This window comes from Candoia aspera, chromosome 2, assembly GCF_035149785.1.
Source record: "Candoia aspera isolate rCanAsp1 chromosome 2, rCanAsp1.hap2, whole genome shotgun sequence".
NCBI lineage: Eukaryota > Metazoa > Chordata > Lepidosauria > Squamata > Boidae > Candoia > Candoia aspera.
In genome coordinates this window covers 54,408,792-54,419,712 of record NC_086154.1, presented here as the reverse complement: position 1 = coordinate 54,419,712, position 10,921 = coordinate 54,408,792, and the positions used below count along the sequence as shown (strand labels likewise).

Sequence of the window (10,921 nt, the reverse complement as noted above, 5' to 3'; positions counted from 1 at the left end):
ATAAGCAGCATCTCCAAATAGTGTTATAAAGCTTTTAGACTCACTGCCTTCTCACTAAGCTGGGAAAATGTGACTTCAGTCAATTCACAATGGGATTTTCTGGGGCACTGTATCTCAGCAAGTGGCATCTGATAAATTCCTCCAAGGTAAAGCCAATAATTTCTTAGATATACAGTGCTTTTTTGGCTTGTTTCAAGAACATAGTTTCCATTTCTCATTTTCCTCTATCTTAAATACATTTCCAGTAGATTGAAGCAGCTCAATGGACTTTCCAACTTATAAAATTGGCCCTATATTTCCCAGTCCATTCGCTTACCCAGATCCAGAAAAGGTCTTGGGTGAAAGCATAAGCCTTTGACAAAGTAATCTATGTGCTGTTCCTGCAATTATATGGAAAGGATTATACATTTACTATCATGTCCTTACTGTTCAAGAAAGCACAATTCATCAGAATTCAATTATATTCTTTGGGCAAAAGAGCCTCTGGCAATAAAGTCAGCTTTTGAGGGCTGACTGATTTCCCCCTCCAAATGCCCCTTGGCTCTCTTACCTGTGGCTTCATGTAACAATATAGTCCTCAGTATCATAGCAAAAGTTTTCTTGTATTTGTGGATTTTGATTTGGTTTATGATGGTTTATGCACGTGCAAAATAGTGGGCAGGCTTTTTCACATACATCAAAGACATTTTAACAAGGTCTTGTTATCCACAGTTTGGTTACCTGTAATTGCTAGGCTGGAATGAAGCTCCCACAAATAATGGGATCCACCTTATATATTTAATAATATAATAATCCTGATATAAATTATTGGAATTTAGAGTAATGTAATGCCTTGGCATTAATCCACAGAGAAATTTGCTATTTCTATTTTTCTCTAAGTTCAACTGTATAATCTCTTACTTTCTTCCTTTCTGTAAAAAATAAACAATGCCCTTGATTGAAAGCCTGAATATACTAAGGAATGGAACAAAAACCCACTTCATTTTGTCCTTTATTGAGAAAATCCTGTAACTACCAGATGGCCTAGGCCCTTGCTAGGCAGGACGTTTTTGCTCTAGTGCGATTAAACCCATCCCAGAGAATTCTGCTATCTTCTAATGAAGGAATTAATCCTTTTATTTATGTCTCAGGGTTTTACACCACCAAGACTGGCTTTACATTTTGTCTGGCTCCACCAAGAAGATTCTGCATTTCTGTCATGGCAGTTGGACTGTGGGCTTTTATTTTTTATTTATTTATTTATTTATTTTCTATCCTGTCTTTTATTATTTTTATAAATAACTCAAGGTGGCGAACATCCCTAATACTCCTTCCTCCTCCTATTTTCCCCACAACAACAGCCCTGTGAGGTGAGTTGGGCTGAGAGAGAGTGACTGGCCCAAGGTCACCCAGCCGGCTTTCTTGCCTAAGGCGGGACTAGAATTCCCGGTCTCCTGGTTTCTAGCCTGGTGCCTTAACCACTAGACCAAACTGGCTTTTTGATATGTACAAGGTTTTGCACTTGGTTCCCTGAGAATTTTGGTGGTTGCAGGTATACCTAAGCTCCCATCAGGACTTGTGCTCGTATTACAGATTCCATTAGATCCTTCATGATAGCCTCACTGGAGTTCATTATGAATTTACCCCAATTGGGAGTAATGACTTCTATTTTCATGGCAATTTTCCAAAATTATGTTTTTTTCTTTTTTTCTTCTTTTTCATGGTTAATAGACTGCTCAGTAATGTAAACCCAGCTTTTCCATCTTCATGGGCTGCTCAAGCACTTGATTTCAAATCATGGCTAACAATTCACTGCACATTTCTATCTTCCTTCGTTTGGCTTTCTCAAGCAGACATGGCAATTACTTAAGACCAATTGTTAACAGATACGGTTGTAAAACAAAACAGAAAGTAATGTTATGGCAGGCTTCACACCAGACTTAATTGTAATCAACTGTCAAAGCCCTTAACCCTCTTACTCAGAAATTGGCAGATTTGGCAGAAAGTTCTCAGATATAACTCTACTACATTAGTCTCTTTATTGTACACAGGAATGAAGATACACACAGACTACTTGCCTGCTGTAGTACAAAACAGTCAACACCTTTATGTAGATTGGTGCTCCAGGTTTAATTTTTAGATTTTTTTTCTCTCGCCTGAATTCAAGGCTTTGATTGCCTTGGGAGTCGCTTGATCTCTGTTGACATAATGATTCTCTCTAGCCTGGGAACCATGGGTTCCTGTCTTGCCAGCTTCATTTCTTACATTTGTGATATGTAGGAACCTCTTCTGGAGCTTTTTATGCTTTTTAGTGGCCTGCTTGTTCATTATTGCATGGCCTAGTCCAGCCAGTCTAGGGGCATTGTACTGTGGCAAATCCTAGAGGCTAAAAAGTGGCAATTTGCAGCTATAAATGTCATCTTCAGGTTTCTGCCAGCCAAAATATAGTAAGCAATATATTGATGTAAAATAGCAATACCACATGTGTAATTATTATTTTCCTCAATAGATGGTGCTACAAAATTGTGCATCACCTATTTCTGACATGTTTCTGATGTTATTCGGTGATACAACTTTTCTTTTTGGCCTAGAAAGGAAACTTTCGTTCCACATAGCATTAGAAGCATCCCACAATATTCTACGGGCACAAATAAGGACCTTGTATGTCTAGTGAATGCAGTCTTCATGAGTACTGTATGTATATCTGGGAAAAGGAGAACATTGCCTAAGACTTATTTCAAAGTTGGAAAAAGAGTTACTTTTTTATCAAGTGATTATAATGGATTCAAAAAAACCCTAGAATATTGAAGACAACAGAGAATTTTTGCAAATCAAATAAGGATCTGAGCTAGTGATAATAAAATGGAAGGCTTGCCTTTATAAATCTTAATCCACCAGTTTTCTGTATATAAAATTGTTTTTATTGTACAATGTAATCCTAATAATATTCAGCAAGGCTTGCATTACAAAAGGCAATGTGCAAATACCAAAAAAAGGCTGGATGCCAGTAGCTGAATACAGCTGTGGACAAAAAGCATGCATGCTAAATTGTTTTTGCACCCTTTTCTTTATCCAGCAAATTTGAGACGACTTCTGCAAGAACAATACATATGCCCTGAGATGCAACCCCAGAAATAAAGTAAGGAACAATTTAGCTAAGAACTGTGGAAAGTCTCAATTGGCAATATAGATGCAAGACTCTATTGTAAAGCAAATACATTTGGATTATAATTTATAATTGTTAGATTCATTATCAGTAATGCCAGGGCAATACTACTTCTCAATGCATTCATTTCACTGTTACTTAAAACAAAACTTGTACTAATTATAGGTTATTACATATTTGTGTTTATCTTCCAGGTCTTTGTAATAATAAAAGTTAAAATTATGAGTCTATGATCTATAGTAATAATAGCATATTTCAAAAGGTTAATTTCTGAACAGAGAAACTATTGCAATTTCTATTGTAATCGTAATTTCATTTTGAGTATGAGAACCACCTTATAAAGCAACAGCAAAATTAGTAAAACAGTAGCAAAACATGCAGAGTTGTACATTTTCCCAGTTAATATTAGTTTTCTAAATTGTTAATTTTTCATTAAATTTAATAGTAAAAGTCTGCACACTCCCAGGAAATAGCCTTCTTCCAGAGGTGACACAATTGCATGCCTTTTTTGAATGAAGGCACAGTTACTTGAATTTAGTTACTTCTGTCAGCAATTTTAGGTAGGCCAGGTCAGAAAACAGACACCTCAAGAAATATTGGAACACTATTGATATAGGCTATGAAAACAGAATTTTGAAAGCCTGACAGCATTTTCCCTTCTTTCCCTCTCATACCAAAGAGAGTCAAGATAGGGTGATCTTGAGTTTCTTTCTTACGTTTTCCTGGGCTAGGCTCATGTTTTACTAACAGCTGCAGCATATTTTCTTCAAGGCCCCCTCTATGCCCTTCTACAGCTTCTTAGCAATTTCCATAGAAGCACAAGTAAAAATATATTCTAATTTGTTTTACAGATTAATGCAGACACATATGACTGGACATCTGTTCTGATTTCAACACAACCAAGGATCACTTGTATTGTTGCTTTAACAACCCCATCAATTCTTAGTTTGGTAATCAAGAACCGCAAAGCTGCTGTCCACGTGGACTGGTGCTGACGTTTCTCGTCCAACTGCAAGGGCGTCTCCTTCTAAACCTAGAGACATGGCCACAAATGGAGCAAAAGTAGCTGATGGGCAAATCTCCACAGAACTCAGTGATGCCTCAATTACTAATGATAAGCCTAAGACTTTAGTAGTAAAGGTGCAGAAGAAAAGAGGAGATATTCCAGACAGAGACATCTGGAAGGGAAAATTTGACTTTCTTATGTCCTGTGTTGGCTATGCAATTGGTTTGGGGAATGTGTGGCGGTTCCCATACCTATGTGGGAAAAATGGAGGAGGTACATATTTAACTTATTTATAATTAAGTGTGCTGAATATATTTGATTAGAACTCAAAGCCCTCTTTGATGAGAACCCAGAATTCAGTGATCAACACAGACAAGGGAAACATGGTGAATCTCCTAACAAGGTATCAAAATATATGACAAGACTTTTAGACAGGACTAACTAAATAAATTTTACAGCTTGAAATTCTACTGCAGTTGTACCACCACTCACTGTCTTGTCCTCAACAGGTGATCATTTCAGTTCTCCTATTTGCAAACACATTTGACAAGTTTGGCTTGTGCACAACATGTGGCCCTGCCTGGAAAAGGAAGCCCTGGTGAAAACCCATACTCTTGTTACCTCTTCTATTGATTATTGCAGTGGACTCTACTTGAGGCTGCAGTTAGTATAAAATCCTGGTGGGGGAGAGCCAATATACTGTATGCATATAACACTGGTGTTGTGACCTCTGCAGTGGTTACCAATTGGCTTCCAGACACACTTCAGAATTCTATCAGCCCTAGGTGGCTTGACAATCAGGTACCTGCAGGACCACCTGTGTCAGCTGTCTGGTTCAGACTCTTGTGTAGTGATGCTGAAAGAGTACCTGCCATATGGAGGATTTGGAGGGGTAGAAACCAGTGCATTTCAGTAGTAGTGAAGTAGTTGAGGATAATAGTAGTAATAAATTTTATGATATACTGTTTTTATTGGATTGTTACATTAGTTTTTATATTGTAAATATTTATGAATCTTAAGTGAATGTGGCAGCATAAAAGTGCGGTAAACCAATCAGTCCAATACTGCACCTTGGAACAAATTTACATTACAAAGAATAATGTATTTGAATTATTATCTTGCTATGTTTACATCCTTGGGAGGGGAATAGAAACTGCCACCAGCAACCAAAATAACAGTTGCTGTATAATAGTGGTTTTTTTTTACTCTTTGTCTTCCATATCTTGAGGACTACTGTGGCTGCTCCATATAATGATATATAATTATCATGAACAGCAGCTAATTTGTGTCTCGTTTATTCTGGAAGCATCTGCTTTAGTCTTTTACCAGAAAGCATGCTTTCCCAAAGTGAGCCTGGCAGAGTTGATTTCTAAAACCTAGATTATGTGGCTGGGCCAGGGTTAAATTGGGGTGGCTGCTCAAAGCTCATCCTCACTTTGAGGAAAGCAGTGTCCCCGTGACTGCTGATTGCTCCTGTTTCAAGGTTTGCTCCACTGTTCTGCACTGAATGACTACTAGAGGGGAACACAGGTACAAGGTTTCTCCATGACATATAAGAAAGGTGCAGTTCTGGAGGTAAGTGTTCTATATGTAGGAGAAAGTGGTATCAGAAAAAGTCTGCAGCAATTGTACCACCATTTCTAAAGCTAAGCATATAATCCCAAGCAGCATCTTACACAAAAATATTAGTGGACCTGGAAAAGGCTTTATTTTGGCTGCATGATGCACAAAATAAAAATAAAAGGGATGAGTTCTCACATTCTATAACTAGGTGGGAAGAGGAATCATCTAAACTGTATAAGCAATATTTTTATCTGCATTTAATGTTAATGTTCTTTTCCTTATTGTTCTGCTTAGTATTTTTCATTTTCAAGACTTATTTTTGTATCATTTCAGGGGCATTCCTGATTCCTTATTTCCTTACTTTAATTTTTGCGGGAGTTCCCCTGTTTCTTTTGGAATGCTCACTTGGCCAGTACACGTCCATAGGAGGTCTTGGAGTCTGGAAGCTTGCTCCAATGTTCAAAGGTATAATTTTGTACTGTATGAATTCCTGCTACTTCTGAAATGGACTTGCAAATCTAGGGAATACAAGATGTAATTGGAAGGAAAAAACATATTGATCATCTAAATATTTGCCAGTGATACAAACATACAAACATACAGACACACACAGAAACTTAATTTTAAAGGATTAATAAATATTTAGACAATGATGAAATTGAGATGTCTGATATTATTGCTGAATATTTACTGTTCCACTTCTTAATACTCGGGAAGTGTAAAACTGAAATAAATAAATATATATATATAGTTATTTATATAAATAGATATATATATATATGATGGGCATGGGTATAACTGCTAAATGTAAACAAACAAACCCTTGTAAAATGTAGCACAATAACAAACATGAGTCTTTATCTTTTGGAAATCTCCAGAATTGTAAAAGAATGGAATAAACTCCTGGAACTGATAATTTTCTCAGGACTGTTCCTGTATAGTTTATCCTAATCCTTCTTAAGTAACATTCTTATTGTACATTCAATGCTTAAAACAATTTACTGTTTGCTTGTGCCCATTAAGAACAAGAACTTATCTGAGATATGTGTGCAGACTGAATGTATTCCAGGGAACTAACTAGAGATTGTTTGTTTGTTTTCACCCATTATATATTATTTAGATTCTCCATGCAACAGATGATACATTCATCAACATTTTATATATGAATATTCTTCACACAGTCTTTTATTAAGTCCTTACACATAATCATTGAGATTTTCAGACAGAACTAGCTTAAATGAGTACTAACTGTGCAATATTATACAGTAATTCACACCCATGTTTCTTCCAATTTCAGCCCGATGCTCTAGCTTGTAACGTGTTTATGCTATAACAAAAATGGTAAAGCACATGGCTGAGACTGAAATGACAAAGTTGGAAACATGAAAGAGGAAAATGTAGTTGGATTGTATGGCTTAGGAAACCAAAATGAAGCAAGAGATGGAAAACTTCTTTTTCCTCGTGCAAAACCTATGCACAGATCAAGAAGCCACAGCACAGACAGAACATGGGAAAACAGATTAGCTCCAGGTTGGCAAAGTAGTGAGAAAGGCTGTATACTCTCCCCTTGTTTATTCAATATATATAAGGCATATAAATTAAGGGAAGCCGGACTGGGAGAAGACGAGCATGGTTTTAAACTCAGAGGAAGAAACATCAATAACCTGCGCTATGCTGATGACACTACAGTACTCTGATAGCTGAAAATGCAAATGGTCTGCAAGTTCTAGTAATGAAGGTCATGGAGCACAGTGAAAAAATGGGACTAAAATATAAAGAAGACAAAACTAATAGCAACAGGTACACTCACCACGCTTAGAATTAACAATAAAGTTACTGGCGGATATCTTCTGCATTTTAGATCGACTATCAACAGTAAAGGAACCAGCCAGAAATACACCAGAAATTGGGACTTGGTGGAGTAGCCATGAAAGACTTGGAAAAGATACTCAGATGCTGGAATGTATCTATATCTACAAAGATCAGAATCATGCAGGCATTAATTTTCCCTGTGACACTCCATAGAAGTGGAAGATGGACTTTGAAGAAGCAAGATGGAAAGAGTATTGATGCTTTTGAACTTTTGTGTTGGAGAAGACTCCTGAGAATACCATGGATAACCAAGAAAACAAGTGGATCAAGAGTTCTCACTTGAGGCACAAAGGACCAAGCTGAAATTTTCATACTTCAGATACAGTATGCAAAGGCCTAGCTCCCTGGAGAAGTCTCTAATGCCAGGAAAGACAGAAGGAAAAAGAAGAGGACAACCAGGAACAATTGCAGCAGTGATGGGTTGGAGGACCCAGAGAATCAGACTGGGGACAGATCTTCTGAAGAAAATCTATGTGGTTGCTAAGAATCAACATCAACACATAATCTATCAATCAGAACAAAGAGGACTTCAGTGTAGGCTCTACCCAAGATACTCTAAACATTCTTTCAGAACAACATATTATTCATTCCTTTTCATTCTCTTCAGTAAATATACCCTCAGTGAATTTATTGACCTTTTTTGACACTCTTTCAACACAAGTAGAAGGTGGAGTTTAACCCCACTAAGATGGCTTGTGGAGTGATAGCCTAAAGAGAAAATCATGTAGACCCTGCTCTGTTAAGTGTGGCCATTATATTCCATCTTGATTACCATCTAAATATAAATGCATAAGAACATAAAATAGTTTATCTTATTTGAAGCAGAGACTTATAAAAGTTATTTTAGTAGCCCCATGCTCCACTATTAATAATGAATAAATGAATAAACAGCAATGTCTCAATTTCTCCTACAGGTGTGGGATTAGCTGCTGCTGTTCTGTCCTTCTGGCTTAATATTTACTACATTGTGATTATTTCCTGGGCCATATATTACTTATATAACTCTTTTACTACAGTAAGTGACTTTTCTTCCTTTATTTTAAAATTAGCTGTTTAAAAACAGCTTGCTTTGATTAATATTGCCTTAAGGTATGTTACATTACAGACTCAGATCCAGGAATTATATTTCTACCCATTTTATATTTGACTAAAATAACTTGCCTGTTTCATTGCTTAAGTCATAACAAAGTGTTACCTAAAAATGGTAACCAACAAGATAGAAGCTAATCAAATAGTATTAATCTAAACAATTAAAATATTCAAAGGGCTAGGGAATATTAGAGCAACATTTAAAATGCGATGGCTAACTGGAAAATACACTTCTTAGTCTACCAGATATCTATGGTATGAAGCAGGATACCAGTTTAGATTTCTGATAGATAGATCGATAGATAGATAATAGATAGATAATAGATAGAATTCTAACCTAAATACATACATATACATATACGTACACATACATGCACACATGCACATACATTTATGCAATATACTACTACTCTCTCATCTGTTCTTAGTCTGGAAGTCATGCTATTGTATTTATTCACTCATTCATTCATGTAGTGTTCCAGTGATGCTGAAATTTGTTTTTCGTTGCCTGCTGAGAAAGTTCTTATGAACAACCAAATAAGAATTGGCATCCAACTTTTACCCTTTTCCTCATGCTAATCTATCCTGCTGAAAAGGCTGAGGGATAATAACTTGCCCAAGGCCACTTGGTGAGTTGTTTGCTGAGCTGAAATTTGATTAATCCATCACTCTTGGGCCCATACTGAACCCAAAGATATTTTTCTCTTTATAAAGAAGAGTAAGATCAATTTAAATATATTTTGGTAGCATAACTGTAGCTAAACTGTAACAGAGTAGTTTAAAATATGTATGTTTTAGAAGTGATTAAATTAATAGAACATTTCTACTTTCTCTCTCCAGTGGGTTCCTTGCAGAAGTGTATTTGTGCACAAGCAAAGAATAGGATGTACCAAATGCTTAGAATAGGATTTATGCTATTTATTTATCCATTCATTCAATTTCTATGGCCACCCATCTGAAATTCATAACTCTGGGTTGGTAACAATACTTAAAAGCAATATAAAAACTACCTAACAAAATCGTAAAAAATTATAAATGTCTATAATTATAAATATTTCCTTAACTATTGAAAATTCTACCTAATTGCTTGTGGGTCCACAAAACAGAATAAGGAGTAAAATAAAATCTAACTTTAATCTACAGAATCAGTCTATAGTTTGTACAACACTCTTACAGACATTGAGGAAAGTCCAAAACTTTCATTTTTGCACATATCTATAAATTACTATTTTTTAAAGTAATGGGCCGATTAATGTTCCAAATAAAGGAATACCTCTAAATTATGAAATATTGCTATAAGCAACTGTATAGTTGCACCCTGTTTGGGAATGAATGAATGAGTGAATGAATGAAGGATGGATGGATGTTAAATATAACGCAACCTTGTCCCAAATGCCTGGAAACATAAACAGATAGTGAAAGGCCAACATACTTTTAGATAGCAACCAATCTTTCAAATCAATATATGTCAAATGCAATAGGAAATGGAGGGAGGAAACAATGATATATTGCAAGTTAGATTATTATAAACAGGTCCCCAAATTACATGCAATGCTTCATGTTCTCTATTACTCACTACTTTTATATGTTTAGAAAGGTGCACATCTAATTAAAATTTAAGGAATTGTAAAAAAAAAAAAAATGCAATATAATCATGAGCTTTGGAAAGAAAAAGGTCTAGTTCATAGTTGACATAAATCCAGGAGAGATTACTGTTCTGATTCATCCTTCCACACTGATTGCTATTCTAGAAAAGCAGATAAAACCAAGTTATGTTGCTCTATTAAACACTGTTTTTATTTTTCTGTTCCAATTCCCTTTTTTTTTTTAATCAGATTCTTCCATGGAGGCACTGTGATAACCCCTGGAACACAAACCACTGTTTCTCCAACTACAGCATAGTAAATACCACCAACATGACAAGTGCTGTTATGGAATTTTGGGAGTAAGTCAAGAAGTCTATACCTTTTTATGTCCTATGGATTTCCATTGTTACTTTCTCAAAACCAAATAAAATACAATTTTTTCTACATTTGTTCTCTGCTTTTAGACGTAACATGCACCAAATGACAGATGGACTGGAAAAACCAGGCCAGATTCGTTGGCCATTAGCAATAACTCTGGCAATTGCCTGGGTTTTAGTATATTTCTGCATCTGGAAAGGAGTAGGCTGGACTGGAAAGGTAAAAGAATATTTTATAAAGCCATATATTGCAGACTGAATCAATACAGTATTCTAAAAAAAA

At 35.9% G+C, this 10,921-nt stretch overlaps 1 protein-coding gene across 1 annotated transcript in view; it reads left to right on the top strand.

The window, feature by feature from the left end:
• Nucleotides 1-4,002: 4,002 nt before the first annotated feature.
• The window catches only part of SLC6A1 (solute carrier family 6 member 1), a 30,405-nt gene continuing 23,486 nt past the window's right edge, over nt 4,003-10,921 (top strand). The window contains exons 1-5 of the mRNA XM_063291852.1: nt 4,003-4,424; nt 6,048-6,179; nt 8,501-8,601; nt 10,511-10,620; nt 10,726-10,858. Of these exons, the coding sequence (XP_063147922.1) occupies nt 4,187-4,424; nt 6,048-6,179; nt 8,501-8,601; nt 10,511-10,620; nt 10,726-10,858 (714 nt within the window). The 5' untranslated portion in view covers nt 4,003-4,186. The remainder of the gene's footprint in view (nt 4,425-6,047; nt 6,180-8,500; nt 8,602-10,510; nt 10,621-10,725; nt 10,859-10,921) is intronic.